This window comes from Lepidochelys kempii, chromosome 18 (assembly GCF_965140265.1).
Source record: "Lepidochelys kempii isolate rLepKem1 chromosome 18, rLepKem1.hap2, whole genome shotgun sequence".
NCBI lineage: Eukaryota > Metazoa > Chordata > Testudines > Cheloniidae > Lepidochelys > Lepidochelys kempii.
The window spans coordinates 21,353,435-21,374,204 of record NC_133273.1 but is presented as its reverse complement, the minus strand read 5'-3'; the positions used below and the strand labels follow the sequence as shown (position 1 = coordinate 21,374,204).

General features: G+C 42.7%; 1 protein-coding gene across 11 annotated transcripts in view; it reads left to right on the top strand.

The window, feature by feature from the left end:
* MEGF6 (multiple EGF like domains 6) overlaps positions 1-20,770 on the top strand; it is a 255,960-nt gene that overhangs the window by 44,368 nt on the left and 190,822 nt on the right. For all 11 annotated transcript variants that reach the window (XM_073316362.1, XM_073316365.1, XM_073316363.1 and 8 more), the window contains one exon: positions 14,452-14,556. In XM_073316362.1, the coding sequence (XP_073172463.1) occupies positions 14,452-14,556 (105 nt within the window). The remainder of the gene's footprint in view (positions 1-14,451; positions 14,557-20,770) is intronic.

Below are 20,770 nucleotides of genomic sequence, written 5' to 3'. Positions count from 1 at the left end.
CTAAGGGCTCATTCCTTACATCCTTTGATTTTATGCTTGTATTTTTGTCTTAATTTCAAGCAGCCCTGACATTTCCCAGCTGTATCCATTACACTGCCACTACTCCGAGAAGCTCATCAATTGACTCCCATCCGTGATGTTGCAAAATGCCTCTATGGCTAACCCTGTCCTACACGGTCTTGGGGAATGCATCCTAACATCTCAAAGAGCTAAGGGAGCATTGCTGTACCTGGGCAACTGGATCTACTGCAGTCCGAGATTACAGAATAGTTATGGTGCCTCTTACTGTGCTGTTAAATATAAATCTCTTGGATGCTTGCCTGGGGTAATGTTGTTATGACACATGATACCTGGTTTCTTGTGAGGCGCCCTCAAATCTCTTATTGATTATATACTGATAGTCAGTAGCACTGCAGTTATACAAAGTAGGTATAGTTCCAGTGGGAACACGCTATATTGACCAGAATATCGAGGGATAATGAGGAGCACTATAGGGAATTAAGTGGGATGCACTGTATCGAATGGTTAAAGAAAGTGGGCCTTGGAGTCAGGACTCCTGATGTCTTGCCCCCAACTTTGCCACTGACTTACCTCATGCAAGTTGTGTAATCTCTTTGCCCCTTTGTTTGCTCATCTATAAACGGGAGGAGGAGGAGAATATTTACTTCACTGAAGCATTCTGAGGCTTAGTTAATTAGTATTTTTAAAGTGCCTGGAGATCCTCCACTAAAAGTGCAAAGTGACAGAATAGAAACATAATTGGGAAATAGGGATTGTGGCTTACTACATAGTTGTCATTGTTTCTTAAAGCATTGCTGCCCTGAGACTGCCAAGGACTGTGTGGTATTCATTGTGACATGGTGAATGGGGGGAGGGCAAGCATGGTATATTTTATAACTCCCAGTAAGAGGTAGTGATCTCTCGCACGCATCGAAGTGTCTGGCTTAATGTATTTCTTTCTCTCTCTACTGCTTTATTTTTAACTAACTGACTGGTGCAACAAACCCCATAAACTCCCTTTCTAGTTTCTCTTTAGTTTCTGTATTATGGTTGTTTCCCAAGTGTTCAGTGCATAACAGGATGCCATTTCTCGCTCTCCCGCTGATCTGGAGCTAGGATAAGATTTACACTGGGTGGCCAATAGTTCACTACTTTCTCCTGTTTCTGCCTATTAACATTCCAGCCCTGAGCATTACAAGAACCCAAGAGCACTATTCCAGCCCTGGAGGCAGTGAGTGACAATGCAGCTTATTATAGTTGTAGCGGATGGGCTGGGATGATGCCCCTGGGGTATGTACCCCCTCCTCCATGATATAAATGCAGCCTGCTTTCCAATATGAAAAATAGAGGGATGTTTTATAGAGGGAGAGCAGAGCTTCAGGAGATTTGGCACGTCTAAGACAGCGGGGAACAAGCCACCTCCGTGTGGTGGTGATGCATTTTAGATGCATGCTGCCTTTTTAGTAAGAAGTGTTGTAAGCTGATCAAATGTGTGGGTAGTTGGCCAAGTTGCCAGCTCCACTTCTGAGGTGGTTGCATATCAGTGATGTTGCAGCTATATAGTTTGTGTAATGCTTTAGGATCCTTTGGGAAAATATGGAGATGAGGCTGTCTGTGCAGTATCATTGTTGGGCTTGGTACTGCAATTTGGGTAGAGGAAGATGTGATGCCTCCTCCTGGGACTTACAGTTTCAAGACTCAATTATACAAGATACTTAGGCCCAAATTTGTAAAGGTATTTAGGCATTGCTCTGCTCAGCGTTCATAGATTCATAGCTTATAAAGGCAGAAGGGGCCACTGTGATCATGTGGTCTGACCAATGCATAACACAGGCCAGGGATCTTCCTGAATTAATTCCTGTTTGAACTAGAGCATATCTTTTAGAAAAACATCCAAACTTGACAATCAGTGAATCTTATGCTCCTAAGTGCCTAAGTCACTTTTGAAAATGGGACTTAACAGATGACGTCACTTAGGCCTTGCAAAGCTGAACAGAGCAAAGCCTAAATACTTTCAGAAGTTGGGGCCTTAGGTCAGATTTTTAAAGGTATTTAGGCACCTAGTGGGATTTTCAGAAGTGCCTAGGCACCAAACACCTATTGAAATAAAGGAGTTTTAGACATCTACGTGCTTCTGAAAACCTCACTAAACACCTAAATACCTTTAAAAATCTGGCCCTTAATGTCTTAACTTACAATTTACTTCAGTGAGAGTGGAATATATGCTCAGAATCCAGCCTTTAATTATACAGAAAATACAGATAGATCTATCTATCTTAGGGTTTTCTCAGACAAATATAATTCAGACACTTAATATGCTGGTTGACCAGCGAAGGGTCCGTCCTAGACTGGTAGCAGATGTATTTTGTTGGTCGATTAGTTTTGAAAAGTATATTTTTGAGAAGGGGTGGATGCCGAGCAGCTGGCTGATCCCAGCACTCTTGCTGCTGCTTCCACCGGTGGAGCTGTACTGGTCTTATAGCCATGCTGGGAGGCTTTGAAGAAAAAAAAGCTCATTGTAGACACAGCCAGTGTCCCCTGGGCCTTAGAAATCTCCAGTTGGTTACATTTTACATACCTGAGTGAGTTATAAAGTCTAATCCTGTGGGTCTCTGTGGGAGACAAGGCCAACAAGTCAGAGTGATAATAAGAGTTAACAATCAGGTAACTGTGATTTCAAGAGCTGTTTGCTCCCAAAGTTTCCATGAAGCACAGTTTAGTTCGGAACAATTCTGTCTTTTCTGGTATAGTGTCTCTCCCTCCCCCCCCCCCCCCCCCCACCACTAAGGACATGTGCATGAAAACAGGCTCTTTGTTCCTTGGGACTTCACCAAATCCTGCTGCTTAATCCCCACCTGAAATCCTCATTTTTTTTCTTTCTTTTTAACATCACAGGCAATTGCTGTGGTGACCATTAAGATGTCAAAGAATGGATTATGATTTTGGTTGAGTAGTAAGCAACAGGAACCACTGAACTTTACTGTATGTATGTATTTAATATTCCTAGTTGTATAATAAAATTAAAAATCCTGAAAACCTAGGGCAGAAATGCCTCTGAATTTTCAATGTCTCAGCTGCTGTATCTCAATCACCTTGTTAATTAACATTATTTCTGTTCTAGTACATTGCTTCTTAAGGATGTAAATTAAAGTATTGGCTGTGTTCCTTAGATTCTTTGATTTTTTTGGGTCAAGCTGGAAGAAAAAAAAAGTCTGTTCTCCCCCTTTCCTCCCCCCCGCCCCTTTCCTATGTTTAACATTGCAACCTGGACCCAGTTTTAGCATGTAGATTCCATGTGCTCCATTCAGATGCTTCCCTAACACTTGGCCTCTCTCTTCCTTCCCCCTCCCACTCCTCTTTTGCAGAAATATGTCTTCACCACAGGCTGGAGTTTTTGTTCTATCCTTTTACTCTTTGGTTGCGGGCCCACATAAAAAAATGCTTTGATCTCCTTTACACCATTGATTGATTCTCAAAAGCTCCTATGTCAGATCTGCTAGTTACCATCTTGCCAACAAGTTAAAAGGCTCTGTGAACTGCTCCTTGGAGCCAGGTGAATCTACAGAGTCCCATTGCACATCCCTGTCCGTTGACCTAGATCTGCTTTGCCAGGAGAGATGTTCCTTTTGTGTTGCTCCAGGTAACATAATTACATTTCTTCCCAGCATCAGGCCCTGTTGCAGTCTAGATTTATATCTCTCCAGTCCCACTTCAGATTCGCTGAAATACGCTGCTTCTGAAGTGAGCTGACATGAGCTCTGCAATTTAAGAAACTTTTCAACGTTCTGAATTTTTTATTTTGTGTGTGTATGGGGGAGTGATGGCACAAGTTAATGAGACAAAGGCCACATTGTGTTAGATTCACTGTGTTCATCCCATAGGATGGACACAGGAGTTGGGAGGAGGAATGGGGTGAGGAGGGAAAGGAAGATGACCTGTAGTGCCCAAGCAAACACCCCTCTCTGATCACATGTCCTATTGCTACCAGTGCAGGTCACATTCCTATCTGTGCGAGTATTAGCAGTGCTGTGAGCTAGAGAGGGGGTATTGTGCCACACCTGGCATGTTGACACCTGTGTGGTTTTGGTTTCCTGTGTCCTAGTGGGGCACAATGCTGTCTTAAGATGAGTGTGTCTTTAAAGGCAAATTTTCAAAGGGTCTCTGAAATTGCATTGACAATACAGTATTTTCATCCATTTGTGTGTGCAAAGCCTCTTGCTGGCATGTGCAAAACAAGTATTCATGCTCTTAACTGCACATTTTCCACGTGCAAATACAATCATTTGCACATACAAAAAATAAAGTATCTGCAAGAATTACGGGAACATTTTTGGAGCATCCCTGCTAACTGTAATAATGTGGCACAAATAGATGTGAATTGTATCGCCATTAGCCCTGCTATTTTAATAGTGAATATTGTTTGTTTGGGTGATGGGGAAGGAGGGAATGCACAGACTGGATATTGCTATGTTGCCAGGAGGGAGTAATGCACACTCAGTGCACAGTGTACTGCTTTGATTAATCCTAGTGATTTGAATCTTGGGAGTGAATATGTGAAGGATAGGACCTCCCAGGAATTGCTCATCAGAATCCTTGAAACCAGATAGAAACTAGAGAGGCTCCTAATTCAGCAGGCTGAATTAGAGAAGTAGTGGGTAGGACGGATGGGGATAGGATCTGTGCCACCTACAGTTATTGGGGGATTATTGCTCTTCAGTTGACCCCAGGTGTTGGGATATTTTGCCTGTGCTTTAGCCATCCACTTTTATGTGCCTGGTCACTGACCGTGAGGAGGGGCAGTGCACCAACTCAGTTCAAGCCCTGAGACTAACTTTAGTGCTTGTCTGCTGTGGAGTTCTTCCATGTGCTGGTGCCCATGGCTGAGCCCAGTACATCATGCCAGCAGGTGTCACCATCATCCCTTCAGATCCTTACAAACATAGTTTTGCGAATACAGACTAACACGGCTGTTACTCTGAAACCAATAGTTAAATACAGTAGCTGAAGACAATCAGTTACCAAAGTGTATGAAGGCCATGCTGAAGATGTATTTAGTTCTCCAGCATTTTCCTTTATGGTAAGTCATAAATACAAAGCTGGCAGTACCACAAGCTTAGATGAGAAGGAACTGCCTTTCCACAAATTTTCATATTGCACTGAGGAGCACAGATGACATTGGCAGGTACGGCTGCTATTGTCTCAGTTAGTATTAATGTATTGTAGAGAATCACAGACACTTTACAAGGAATGGCCATAAACATACAAGAAATTTCCGGGTCAGCATGAAATTTCCCTGGGGCAAAGAGATGGAGGAGGACACTCTTTATTATAAATAGGTTCATAATTGGTGTGTTCCTCAACCATTTCTTCATGAATTAAGATGCTACATGCTGGCAAATGAAAAACTTGAAGTTTCCCCTTTAACCTGAGTCGAGGACACTAAAGTTAGTACGTTTGGAAGAGGGACAAGCTGGTGATAACAAAAGTTTCAAACAGGGAATCCAATAATGATGATTTGTTTAACAGAGAACAGCGTTCAGCAATATCAATAATTCCTAGTGAAGCAGAACCTTCAAAGATGAAATTTTGAAACTGCAATTAAAGCCTTATTACAGTAGGACTTTTTGTACTGTTGGTGCTGGTAATGGTAAGTTCAGGTATTTTTTTCCATTGTTTTGTGTAGCCCAGCTGAGAGCCATACTAGTGCTAGACAAAATGAAAACCACTCCTCCTGCCCCCGTGGTGCTCTCCACAATTCCTAGTGTATTTAGGTGCACCCTAAGAAAGCATCAGTCCCAAGCTGTGAAGCAAAAGGAGTGCTCCCATGAGAGGGAAGGATCGGTGTTATATACTTAAAGTTTAACAGCTTGATCACAAAGCCAACAGTAAAGTCTATCAGTATCAGATGTTGCTTTCCTCAGTACCACTCCTGTGTCACCAGGACTCATTTTTGGATTTGAGGAACAATCAAGATATTAAATAGAATAAAATCAAACTGGGTATATAAATCATCACTGAGTTAGAATGTCAAACTATGATATTAGAGAGACAAGGTGGGGGAGGTGATATCTTTTCTTTCCTTAACTGAAGTTGGTCCAATAAAAGTGTTTTTGAGCTACACAGAGCTCTTCTTCAGACCTACCCTGAGGAAGAGCTCTGGGTAGGTCACAAGCTGGTCTCTTGGACCAACTTCTGTTGGTGAAAGAGACCAGCTTGTGACCTACCCAGAGCTCTTCCTCAGGGTAGGTCTGAAGAAGAGCTCTGTGTAGCTCAAAAACACGTTTCTTTCCCTAACTGAAGTTGGTCCAATAAAAGATGTCACCTCCCCCACCTTGTCTCTCTAATATCCTGGGACCAAAATGGCTACAGCTACACTGCAAACAAACTGTGATATTGTCAGGAATTAGGGGAAGAAGGTGAATGACAAAGAGGAACAATTATATTTTCAATCCAAAAGATGAAGGAGAATTCTAACTTTCTAGCACACACAGAACCCGATATATGCCTGCTCTGAGCAAGCTGTAAGGATAGTGTCTGGAAAGGTGCTTCGTATGCTTTGTCCTTAGCTACAGTTGTAGTTAAAGTATATTGAGCACTGGCTCAGCTACAGCCAGGGATGGTGTGATGACAGCAGCAGGTAACTTTCTTAAAGAGAAATATAGACAAGGCTACTCTGTCTCTGTCTCTCTCTCAGCCGAGCCCTGCTTCCACTGAAGTCAGTGGCAAGATTCCTGTTTGCTTCCCTGGGAACAGGTTTCGGTCTGATAAGGATTCACGATATGTTTGCGAGGTGACACTTTTTGCTGGCAGTCCAGCTTCACTCAGTGATTATGCAGGCTGGCAGGCCATGTTAGTCAAAGGAGTCCAGTACAATCTGAACCAAACCCCAATCTAAGCTGCATTTGGCTTTCATTGAACTGTTAATGTTTGTCAGGGTCACTTGCTTTCTCTGCTAGTTCTAGTAAATTAATGTTTCTGAGCCAATAATTTTTGGATCATCAGCCCTGTCCCTTGTAATTTCAGCTACTTGAATAATTATGGTCTCTGGACTCATAAATTGGATCAATGGGACAGGAGGGCCCCTAAAATGGATGATCATGACAGAATTGGCAGTTGCAGTACATTCCTCTCTGGAATGCATAAGCTGTAATACATCATTTCACACACTCTCTTGCTTTTGTCCTAGTCTTGTCCAGGATGCACTCCTTACTCAAGCAAAAGTCCTACTGGGGTTAAAGACTGAGTGAGAACTGTTGGATCAGGAACTATGTAGAGGTCTGTTTCAGATGCACAAAGCTGCAAACCCTCTCACTCATATAGATATACAGTACAGTGTACAGATACGTGTACACTTCCCCCCCACCTGCCCTGTGTTGTTAATTATCTGGCTTGTGATTGCCCTTGTGAAATGTATTAGTATCTACTTCCCTTATAAAGTTTATTTTTGGACTCTGTTACAGAATTTGTTTAGTCATGCAAGAAGTGGTTATGGGGCGACAGAGAGAAGGAGATCGAAGTTGTAGTAAGACAGGAGAGCCGGAAGGGAAACCCCCCTCCCAAAACCATTGTTATGTCCTGCTCGGGGAAACTAGACATTGACCTGTTGTGATTCTGGTGGTGATCTCTTGGGAGGAGGCGGTCAACCACTACAGTGATTGACAACATTTTAAGACCCCAGGTACATGATTTTATAGTCCAAATCTTTGTTTGGATTTAAAAGAAAGAGAGAGATGCTGTCTCTGTTTTCTTATTTTTACACAATTCTGTCCACATTAACTTTATCCTAGTGGGAGGTATTAACTAATTATTTTGTGCGTAGGTAAATCCTAGGAATCCTACATTTAACGGGGAAAGCATCTTCCATATTTAAACAATTTTCCCCTAATTATGGTGTTAACAATAATTTAGATTATGAAAAAGAAGGGATTTCAAAAACTTGATTGAACGCTCACTGTCTGTGTACATTTTTGCACTTCACTTGGCTAGAACAATGAAACTTGACTGCTCAGTTTTACTTTTTGTTTAGGCTCAGTTTTATTTTCTCATCTGTTAGAATGGTGATGCTGTGACTATCCAGTAGTTTCTGCAGATTATTGTTTTTTAAAAAACCCTCCAAATTCTTGACCATGACTACTTATGGAATAGTTAAGACCCTTAGTGTTATATTGCCCTGTACAAGTCATAGTTCTGGCTGTTTTGCCTAACTGTGGGGAATAACCTCAGCAGTTTAGTTCATCCCCAGAGGACTAATAGAGGCAGTATCAAATCTTCTTTTACTTCTGACTCTGTCCAGTCATATTAACCCATAAGCAAGTAGGTGATATCACTGATGCCATGTTTTCTATCACCCAGCCAGCAAAGCAGCTACGAGTATCTGCATTTCTCTAGACACTCAGTATTTGCTCAATAAACACTAACACTAGCTCTGCTGTTTATGCATTATTTTGAGCAAAGAATTTGCAATGAGAGTTAAACACACTGGGTTTGTCAGTGGAAAGCATCAAGTTGAGAACAGGGTTCCTTTGGAATCCAAAAGAAGTTGTTGGAGAAACGACAATTAATTGCATATTTAATCTCTGGTTCTCAGGGACAGAATATCCTGAACCTTGAAAGAGAAGGTTTAATAGTTGTTATATAGCAGTCTTCCTGCTGCAATATGCAGGAGTCCATCCGCTCTGATGTAATTGGTCTTTCACGCATCCCACTCGGGGACAGTTTGATGGTTTGGGGGAGTACGATTTTCTTGATTTGTTAACCAGTTATTTTTCAGCAACACTTTTCACCCAGAAACTAGCTGGCTGCAGGGGCTGGGAAAGGGAAATGCAGCTTTTCAGCTCTCGGTTTCTGGTTCAAATGATTCCCTAGTTGGTAGTGACCTAAAGTTTTTGCCATCTAATGTCTGATCTATGTGAACTGGTGAAGTCAGTCCAGTTGCCAATCTGTAGCTGTTCACATTGCAGTTAACAATTAGATGATCCCCTACCTTTTGTTTGTTGGCACTTTCAACAGAAGGAGCCAGGGAATGAGTGGTCCATGGAGATGAATATATTCAGTTACACCTTGAAACGTTCCCTCAAGGACAGGGCTAGTTCTGAGAGTAAATAACCGAGGTAATTCACTGGTAGAGGAAATAGCTGTTGTTTATGTTAAAACAAACGAACAAAAATAATGATCGCATATGGATTCATTCAACCAGAAATATGGGGGACAGCTTCCAGAAGTGGACATACGTTCCCAATAATAATGAGAAGAAATGCAAAAGGAAATTAAGATTTTATTGGAAGATGGGAATCAGAAAATGAGACCATATGAAGACTAACCAGAAAAAGCCCCAGTGCCAGACAGGAAACAGGGGAGATACACTCCCTCCTTTCCAGACTCATTGTAACCACTCAATACCTTGTCAGAAGTGTGTAGAGGAAGTGCTGGGAGTCTGCTTGGGAACCATACTGGATACGCTGATCAGACACAGGCTAACGGAGCACCTGAAATGCTAGCATTTCATTATGATGGATTCTCAAAAGGTAGATCACACCTAACAATTCGAATGGCATTTTTTTGGAGGGAAAGCAGCAAAGAGTTGCCAGGAAAAGTAGCTGTGGATACAAATTTACCTCTGCTTTAGAAAAGGGTTGATGGAGAATTGTACAAAGAACTAATCAAAAAGTAATAAATGAAACATATTGCACTGCATTTTAAGGTGCATTAAAGAGCTAATGTACTTGTATATAATTATTCCTTATCAGTACTGTGGAGTTAGTCAAATCCTCATGAAAACCATCCTTATCTTCATTATTTAAATGGGTCCTCCTTTTTACCAGACTCTGCTACCAAAAAGCTGTAGCATCATTGCAGTAAAATATAAAATTGCTACTCATAACGAGCAGTTCACCAAATGCAGTAATATTTTCTGTTCATGAATTATCAGCAAATGGCCAGATTTATATAAATGTTTGTTTAAGATTTCCAGCAAAAAGGATTAAGTGAATGTATTTCTGCGTTTGGATTGCTCATGAACCATTTGCTGTGACTACTGCTTAGAGTATTCGCTATTTGTGCTGTGTGATTGGTCACCTAATATGGTATTGTTTCTGCTCTCTAATTGAACGACTCCCCAGATTATGAAAAGCTTTCAGGATGGCTACACAAACAGTTCTGTAGTATGGATACCTATTGGTGGTGGTATACATATATGTATGCTGCATATGTACATTTGCTAGAATAATGAATACCCAAAGCAATAGTCTTGGTGTAAGTAATCTGTAAGGAATCATACTACTTTGTTGGAAAACTTCAAACCATTACACAAATCTGGCTGTTTGCAGATAATTCACGGAGAGAAAACATTGCTAAAGTTGTTGAACAAATTGTTATGAAGAGTTCATCCAGCTCAAGTAGATTCCAAGACTTTGTGTTACCTACAGCTTTTTAGTGGCAGTGAGGCATTATTAAAACGAGGGCTGACTTTCAAATCTCACCTTTTTTTAGTTTATGTAAAAAAAATTTACATATAATACAGAATTTCAGACCTTGAAAATTCTAGACTGTAGAGATTAACATTTTACCTATTATAAGTCCCAAATCTCAGAGCATCATCTGTTTAAGTATCCGTTGTAGAGTAGTTTCCAGAGTACCTGTGAGGTTACTTATTGTTTAGTTTTCCCCTGGGTTCCAGTTCAACACCTGTTTAATCAATGAAACTGTCTCCCTGAAGATTTGACGGAACACATTTCAAACAGGAACACAGGCTGCCTCTCTCTGCTGAGCTGCTCATGTGGCAGCAGAGCAGTGTGATGGAGCCATGAGGTCACTTTGCTCTGAAATTTGGAACTGGACCAGCAATCAGATGGTACATTTTAGAGATGTATAAAATGAGCTCATAATTGAACCGTAAAGCAAAGAATTTGCTATTGAAGGTACAGAGGGAGCAGGAATGTGGGGGTATTTGGAGAAATGTCGGCACTTCCATCGAGGAAGACTGACTGCACAAGGAATGGGACCAAGGATGATATGTTAGAAAAATTCTGGGGCAGCGGGGGCAAAGTTGTGCAGCGTCCTCGCTTCTGTCTCCCTGTTGAGGCTGCAGCTGTTCACTGGGGTTAGCGGGCCAGCCCTATCCCAGGGAGTGGGATGGTGGGCTGGGGGGTGTCTCACTGATGGCTGTCCCAGGGCAGGGATCCGGGTCTGGTTCGCTCCATGCTAAGCTTGTCCCAGGCCACTGCTGTTGCTTTCTGTCAGCTGTTGGGGAGCGGGGAGGCTCTGACAATGCTGTGATTAGGAGTCCCGTTCTGCCCTCCAGTGAACACTGCAGTGCCAGCTGGGGAGGAGCTAGGAAAAGTCGGGGCACCGGGGGGGAGAGGGCAAACCCAAGACCGTGCTACCACCTCTTGGGGAGGTGGGTTCACTACAGTGACAGGAGAGTCACTGACGCACCATTGCAGCTCAGCTGCTGCGTAGCATTTTAAGTGTAGATGGAACCTGTATTATAAAATTTCTGAAGCAGCTGGAAGATATTGGGGCTGGAATATTCTTTGCAAGCCAAGAAGTGCAATATGTTATAGTTACCACTGGTGGATGTTTTCATATGGGAAAGTGTGTTTTTCCAATGGCACATGAATAAGAACCAGCATGCTGCATCCATTGTGGTCCCCAGGTTCTCTAGCTTGAAAGAGAAGAAAGAGCAACTCTAACTTTTGCCTTAGCAAAGGCGGTGGTTCTTCCCACAGTATCGTACTGTCTGGTTGGGAGAGAAGTCCAGGCGTGCGCACAGTTGCAAGGGTAAAGTTTTCAAAAGCACCTAAATCCCATTTTCAGAAGTGAATGAGGCACTTGGAAACCTAAGTCTTATTGAAAAGTGAAAATCCTGAGTGTCTCAGTTATTTTTGATAACGGGACGTAGGGTCCTGAGTCATGTGTGGGTTTTTGAAACTGTTAACCCAAGACTGCTCTGTTGGCAGAGCTGTGGTAGCATCTGCTTCACACACTGTAGCAGCAGCCTCAGGGCTCTCAGGTTACCACTCTGTGGTGGCCCTAAAGCCTGGCCCAGTCCTCACAGTGGCAAGTGCCATGTAAACAACTTGCTAATGCACATAATTTGCATAGTATAGAAATGAATATGAACATCATAAATCCAATGTCTCGTCTACTTTAAAGTGTAAGATCCTAGGGGCAGGAACCTAGTTTTATTTCTGTTAGCGCCGCGCACACCAAGGTGCTATCTGGAAAACAACAACTCTGCATTGCTATTGTTCCTTTCATTTGACCGTCTCAAAGCATTTATTAAGCCACGTACCATTCCAGTGAAGTAGGTCAGAAATAGATGACGATCACTTCACTCGCTGCTGAAATACAGCTACCTCTAGGCTGGAAGGCAGCCGTTCGCACACAGCAACGCTACGGAGGTGTTTAGAAGAGGAAGTGAAGAAGAAAATCATATCCACCTGAAACTGCATGAGGCATTTCGGGGGCAGAGTGTATTTATGCCTGCACTGGGGTTTTGGCCAGGATGCTGAGTTTTTAATAGTGAAGATTCAGCCTGCACTGAATAAGGGTCATGCCGCCACCTCTGCTTGGGAGGAGTTGCAGAATAGCAGTACTTCTGGAGGGCTGTACGTGTCTCTTTCATTTGACCTTAAGCTCCACTGCAGAATGCCCTAAGGCTATTTAGATGTCTGAAATCTGCCACCCTGCTGTTATACACAGAATTCAGGAAGTTTACAAAAGATAGAGAGAGCTACTTGCTGTCATCGACTCTGTGTTCAATGCAGTGGTTTCTGTTACAGAGCAGATGGACCTCGTCCAGGGAAACAACTGGCTTTTATAAACCCCGGGCCTTCATAAAAATGCCCTTTTGGATTCTCACTATTTTACTGTAATTACATTGGACGAGCTACAACTTTGAGCAAAAGATGTTTCAGATCAAGCTGATTTTAATGGTCCTTTTAGTAACAAAATGTTGGTTATGTGATTCTGCCATAGGATATGTTTCTTTCTGTGAGCTTGTTCCACAGAATACACTTAGTTCATGTATAGCCAGATCTGGAGAGGTGCTTAGGACTTTGCACTTTCCTAGCATCTTTCATCTAAGTATCTCAAAGCATTTTACAAATGACCCAATGAGCGATACCTCCCGAAGCCTGTGTGAGACGGGTCAGTAGTATTGTCTTCATTTTGCAGACAGAGAAACTAAAGTTCTGAGAGGTGAAGTAACTTGTCCAGTGACCAAGCTAGAAGTAGAGCTCCTCCGATTCCAAGCCTCATGCTTTCTACACTAGAGCTTAATTCTCGGAATCAAATGCACTTGAGAGATGATACTTAAGGGCTTGTTTCTCTCTTTGTGGGCAGCCATCATTTGAAGGGGACTGAAAGGCTTTTAAATTGCAAAGTGACAAGTATAAGGTTTTCTGTTTTCCCCACCACAGTTGTTGAAGTCACTAGCACCTTAGCACAGGGTAAGGAATGCCAGGAATGTAGTTCCTGGCTTCTGCTTTTGGCGTTAGTGATGTCAGTCATTGTTGCAGGAGCAACACAGAACAGAACCCTGGACTCTCATTTTTGGCAGATAGATAAATCAGGGAAATATTGTTAAAAGAATGTATACTTCTAAAATGTTCATTTGTGTTCTGTGATTGGGGATCGTGGATAGGTTAAACACTGATTCATTGAAAGAAAAAAACGACATTTGAGATTTTTCTCATTTATAAGATTCCAGCCTCCCTCCATCCCTGGAATTATTGCTGCTTTCTAGAAATCCTTTGCTAAAGTGGAGCTTGCCGAGCAGAGGAAGAATCAGGGCAGTGCCACCTTCTTCATTCTAATGATCTCACTTTTAACTTAACCCACTTGTAAAAAACTACAGCACATATTCTTTCCTCTGTATCCCCTTGTATTCTACAAGCTAAGTAGGGGTATTCTGGGTCAGTATTTAGATGGGGTACCTCCAAGGAACACCCATCTGTAGGCACTGTAGAAAGTGATGTTGATGATTCAGTAAGTGGCATTGTTTCTTCTGATTCAGTTAGGAATTAATGCCTCAGATTGGGCATAAGGAAATCACTGGTGCTGGATAAATCACCTTTCAGATGAGGCATAAAATGGAGTCATTAAAGACCCCCTGGTGCTTTGTAAGACTGGAGTTCAAAACCTCAGTACCAGTCCCCCCCCCCCCCCTTTTCAGTTTGGGTAAATGCTTTGAATACAAACATGGTCACAAGGTCAGATATTCTCTATCTGCTGTCCTGAATTTCTGGGGACTCTTTCTGTGTGCTATTAAACTGCTGCTCTGATTTAACACAAAGGGGGGGATGCATTTTGGGGCTGGTTGTGTATTGGTTGTATATCTGTTTGCGTTTTTAATGGGCTTTGGGAGCCTTCATGATGAATGGACATTGAAGTTATTTTAATGTATGTACAATTATGATCTCATGTTGTTCCTTCTTCCCTCCCCTTCAGCTGTCTGCAATTATGGAGTTTGTTTCAATGGAGGAAACTGCATGGAAGGATCTTCTCAGCTCTGTCGCTGCCCTTCTGGTTTCCAGGGACCCCGCTGTCAGTATGGTGAGTAGCCTTTCCAGCCCCTTACCTTAAACCTTCCTCCTGCGAATTCTTAATTTAAAGCCGAAGGAGCAGGAGACGAAGGTTGTTTTCCCTGATGTTTGCTTCCTGACCCCAGCATCCTTTATCTTTGCAAGCTGCAGTTTTATCGCATATCTCCATTAATTTGCTCTACACATATACTGGCTCCTGTTTGTTATGTTTTAAGAATGGGATGTTTGGGAAGGAAGTGCTTGTCATGACTTGCTGTGAATACAGCCCTATCTCTCCATAATATACAATGGCCTTTATTCCTGGCCACCACCAGCTGAAGTGGTTTGTTGGAATCAAAGAAGGAAGCTGATTAAAGTTGGGTTGAACAAAGCAAACCCTGGGGTCGTTTCCTGTGAACTGAACCTTTAGCCATTGGACAAATCCAGAGTGAGCCCAGCAGTAGACCGTCGCCATTGGAAAGGGGCAGCAATGGTTGAGCTGTTTCTAGCAAGGGTTTCAAGACATGTTTTCACAAGTAGATGTTGTTTAAACATTGACAGAGTCTGCATCCGAAAGGACTAGCTAGAGCTGTTATGTCTTCTGTCAGGTCTTACTGGTTTTGAACTGTTAAACTTTGTGTAATTAGCACCTAACACAATACACACACACTCTTTTGTGAAGGTTATTGAACTTCTTGTGTTATGCAATTCAGAATCTTCTTGTTGGCTGATATGCTATTTGGTAGCAAGCTGCTGCTGGAGAGCAGGCCAAAAACTCCGAGCACGACTCTATACCTAATTTATACAAAACAAATGCGTAAGAACAATGTACGTTGTATTATTCCTTGGGGATCTTGGGAATGTCTACCCATAACGTTCAATCAATCAACACATTTATTTGGTTGGCAGTCTGGAAAATGCGCCATGATATAACGATTGATCATAGTGCATTGCAAACCTTTAACAACAAGTTAAAAACCAATAATAAGTACATTTTTTTCACAATGCATAATTAATTGTGCAGTTCATGGCCATTAGATATCACTGTGGCCAAGATCTTAGTAGTAGTCAAAATGGGACTGGACATTTATATGAATAATGAGATAGGAATAAGAAAAGGAGTACTTGTGGCACCTTAGAGACTAACCAATTTATTTGAGCATGAGCTTTCGTGAGCTACAGCTCACTTCATCGGCTGCATACTGTGGAAACTGCAGAAGACATTATATACACAAAGACCATGAAACAATACCTCCTCCCACCCCACTCTCCTGCTGGTAATAGCTTATCTAAAGTGATCATCAAGTTGGGCCATTTCCAGCACAAATCCAGGTTTTCTCACCCTCCGCCCCCCCCCCCCCCCACAAACTCACTCTCCTGCTGGTAATAGCCCATCCAAAGTGACCACTCTCTTTAAAATGTGTATGATAATCAAGGTGGGCCATTTCCAGCACAAATCCAGGTTTTCTCAGCCCCCCCACCCCCCTCCAAAAACCACACACACAAACTCCTCCTCCTTCCTGATTCATAGGAATAGAAACTTTTGTGTGTCAGTGTAGAAGCCAATCATAATTTGATAGGAAGAAGTTTCCTCTATGGGCAGGTTATTTGATAATTGCCCACCAATGGGTTTTGTGCATCTTCCTCTGAAGTATTTGGCATAGATCACTGTCTGAGAGTACTGTAGTAGAAAGCTGGGACTCAGGGCATATCTCCGATTGCAGCTTGTACAGAAATACACGAGCTAGCTTTAATCCAGCAGTGAAGTCATGATAGCACAGGCGTTAGTGCAGGTTAGCTGCTTGAGTAATTACCCAGAGTTCTAGGCGGGCTTGTACAGCCTGCACTGAAGTCTGTGCTACAATGACTTTGCTGCTGTTCATTCCCTAAAGCTAGTTTGGGTATGTCTACACGAGCTGCAGTCACGCCCTGGGGTTCCAGTGTGGACGTACTCTAAGTGAAGGAGTTCTGCTATATTTTTCTTTCTTTGGTGAATTTAAGGAAGGTGGAAAATTCAAGTAAGTATTATTTCCTTTCTGGTTTAGAACTATTGGGTGGGGGGAAGAGTTTGGTCTCTCTACCCCAGATTGTTGATTAGCCATGGTAAAGGGTTGGTCTATCCCAGTAAGAAGGGCTGGACATGGGGGAAGATCTGGGGTTGAGAGGAAACAGCAGTTTCCGCACAGCATAAAGCTTACACTTCAGCCTCTGTGGCCAGAATGCATAGAAGAGGACTGGGGAAACGGGGCAGTTTGCTACATTCCTAAATTATTGTACTAGTTCTGCGGCAGCAGAATAAACGAGCATCTTAATGCTGCACTTCGAAGAGGGAAAGGTGACAAGTTCCCACCATTCTGATGCACCAGAAAGCACCTAATTACCTGGTATGGTGGCCAGCGAGGTTTCAGCTGCTGAGTCAGCATGTTAGAGCTGATTTTTCATGCCACATCTATTGTAAGGAACTTTAATTATTGTTACAGGTATCAATTAAGAAGTGCTTAAAAGGCTTTAAGTCTCATTCAGATAATCCTGTTAAAGAAAAAAACCTTGGTTCCCTCATTCAGAAATGCAATTGCAGGTTAATCAAGAAACTCTTTGCTGCTGTAAAAGAGTTTGTTGTCAATGTTAGATTGTGTTTTCAGTTGGCTCTGTATCCATCCTGCACGGTCAGGAGGAGTGGGAGTGTTTTTCCACCAGAGAATCTGAGCCTTCCTTTGGGCTTGACTGGACTGTGGAACAGCCAGTGCACACTGAGTTGGCATGTGATCCTTTATCTGGTGGCCACCCAATTTGCCTGGTGTAAAATACCCGGGTACGGAGGGAGCCAATTTCCCCGGTAATTGAAATAGGAATTTCTGCAAAGGCCCAGGTGTGCTAGCAGCAACCTTTTGCCGCTGCTATTTTGCTGAAGGGCATTCCGGCTTGAACTATTTTCCGAATTGGAGGCTTCATTTGGAAACACATAGTCTCTTGAGCCCGGAGCCCCGTGTTCTGTTTGCTGATGGAGTGCCTGCGGAGTCCGCAGCAAGCTTAGGGTGGTGCTGCTGCTGGAATACTGCGCCCAGCACAACTACATCCTCCTGTGTTTCATCACGTGCATGGCAATGCTGGAAGCTGACTGCACAGCTTACCCCTTCGGCGGAGAAAGCAAAGCAGCAAGATGCTGGCTGTCTATGCCCTGGTGGAAGAGAACAGAACCACTCCAACTTCTTTGTGACTTTTCTGAGGAGCTGATTTTTAACAGTACTGTACAGAAGAATCAAAGGCATTGGCACAATACAAAGTGGGGAAACTGTCTGTGGAAATGCACCAACAGAAGTTGAACCAACTAGGAAACCTGTGTGAATCAAGCCTTTTAAAAACAACGGCGTGAAAGGTGCCATATCGACAGCCGGCTGAGCAGGGGTGAAATTCTGGCCCCACTGAAGTCAAGAGCAAAACTCCCAGTGACTTCTGTGCAGGCAGAGTTTCACCCCTGGGTTCTTCATTGCTCTGCAGCCTAGGTTTAGCACAGCCAGCAGTGGTGCACACCTCCCTCGTGCTGTTCCGCCCTATTCTGACTGTATTACCGCACGATAAAAACTCAGTCTGTGCCTCGGGAAATCTGTAAGGATCCTGTTGAGGCTGTGCCAGGAGAGTACCGATTACACTGGTACCTCGTGACGCAGACACTCCTCTGTTAGGCGGTAGACTGCGTCCACTAGCTAATTTCACTTAGTCCTTTAAAATGGCAGAGGCTCACGTTCACTACAGAATAAAGGTTCTGTCTCCCATTACCCATTCATCTTAGACAGCCAGTCCTTGGTTTTAAATCTCCCCCCTCTCCCCCGCCCCTATTGATCTTCTTGAAGCAGTTGAAGAGTTTCGGTTACCCAGACCCTTTTAGCCCTGACTCTGCATTCACATGACCTAGGGCTGACGGAGAGCCTATGGCAAGCCTCTCTGCACCATACATTGCATGCCCTGAATGAAGCTTTGAGATTACATCTCTCACTTGAAGATAAGCACGGGTAGTGTAAGTTGAAGGGGCAAAGGTATCAAGTTTTGCCCAAAGATGCCAGAATTTCTAGTCCGAACATGACATCTTTTCATCTGTTTTGTCAATCATCACAGCTGAAAGTTCATTTTAATAATGAGCTGCATGCCAACTGGAAATGTCATGAAGTATATTTAAACATACAGTATGACTCTGCACATAGTTCAGTGCAAAAGCTTGAACTGTTGTTGAAGCCAAACTTGGCTTCAGTTGACTAGCAAGGCAAAAGGGAGCTGAGATCCAGAATCCAACAGCCTAGCATTGCTTTCTAACCTCACCTAATGGTATGGCTAGGAACCATTCAAAACAAAAGCGAGGCTAAGTTTTGTGGGTGAAGTAACACTCCAGAGCATATGGATTTTGTGAGGTACCGGATTTCTGTTGTGTGTGTCTTCTCTGTCACTATAGATCAGTGCACTGTACATGTCTCTTGTAGAGATCACACATTGACCTCTGGTCTCCTGCATGGCAGAGCAGGGCATTAACCACTAGCACTATGCTGCACTGATCGCACAAGAACACATTTTGCCACCTATGAGCTTAAATTGGACTACCGCCCTGAAGAGGAGTAGTATTCAGCTAGAGTAAGGGCGGCAGATTTTGACCCACACTGAGGCATGAAATCACTGCTCTAGAGTGTCCCATACTTTGCATCTTGTTTTTCTGTGCAGGGGAGAGGATTTGTTTCCCACGCCAGTTCTTATGTGTCACCAGTGCACTTTCACTGCAAAGCCACAGGAAGGCAAATGTTATAGAGTGGTGCATGACATCACCCCCAGATTCATCGTCCTTCTATCGAACACATTTTCAAAGACATCATCAGGCAGTAGTGACAGATGAAAGCACACAGGGTGGCCTATCCTGTTGTAATTTTTTTTCTTTCTTTTTCTTAAAGTCCTCCTATCATCGAGAGACACTTCATTCCATGGGCCGTTAGCAACATGATGCTGGTAATTTAACATCTGGTCTTATGTGCTGTTTTGAACATAATCCTGCAGGGGGCTGTCATATGTTTCATAGCCTGGATAGAGTACAGGACAGTGTGAAGTTTCTTGCACCATGTTTTTTATTTCATGTTGCATTGAGGCAGATGTGGAAAAAAATTTATAGCCACTCCAAATTCTGCTGAAAAAGCTGGTACCGAACTTGATTATCACAGCGTCTCCCTTCCTGTATCTGCCAGCAGGAAACTCAGCAGTCCAGTTTTAACCTGTTGATCACTTAACATTCCAGGGCAAGGTCAAGATTAAATGTTAAATCCAAATTTTAGTGTAAGAAGGAAAAGGGTTTGGTGCACTAATCATTTACAATCTACATTACTGTTTTTGTTTTTGAAGCAAACATATATTTCCAAAATACCCGACAGTTAATTTTTTTATAATATAGCCCCAGGGAATAATCTGTGCATGCAGTTTTTCTTCAACATCTACCATCCCAATCCACTTGTTAACATTTGTGTTTATCTCTCATTCTCTACACAAGGAGGGATCAGAAGAGAGCTAATTCACAGGTGATGTACTCACGACAGACTGCTTGGGTATGTGTGTGTGAAAGAGAGATTAGTTTCCTTTGGAAGTAAACATTCCTTAAAGAGTCATTTGCAAATTTTTTCATATCTTCCCTCACACAAAATAATAAAATAAACACAGGGAGCTTTCCCATATAGAACCTGGGAACTATCAAGTATTGCCACATTTGTAAACGTTTAACAAATCCCTAAATTATAATTGATTGCAGCTTTAAAAATAAACGGCATATTTTCTGGTACCCCAAAAAAGGGGGAAATGATTGGTTTATTTTGGAGAGAAAGAAAATACATCTGTAAATTCCACTAATGTACCCCCCTTGAAGAAAGGGCCTGAAGTCAGTGCTTTAGGCTTTAAAAGGTCAAACTTTGTAGTGCTGGAGATTAGCCTTTATTTTTCTTCTCTGTAAAGCTTTTGCAGAAACAGCATGAGATAGAAAGGGAAGGACAATAGTAGCTTGGGTTAGTGGCACACTCAACACCGTGTGCCTTATTCAGACACTTCCGTGGGGCTGGTCAGGGAAGAAACAAGGACCTGTATAAAGGAGGAGGAACAGAATGGAACAATCGAACCATAAATCACTTGTTACCATCCCAGTTAGACCAGTTTAGTTCTAGTTTTCCCATGATTGTAACAGATTTGCAGGCAAGCAGAAGCATCTGTTGGAAAGGGGCACTTCCCAC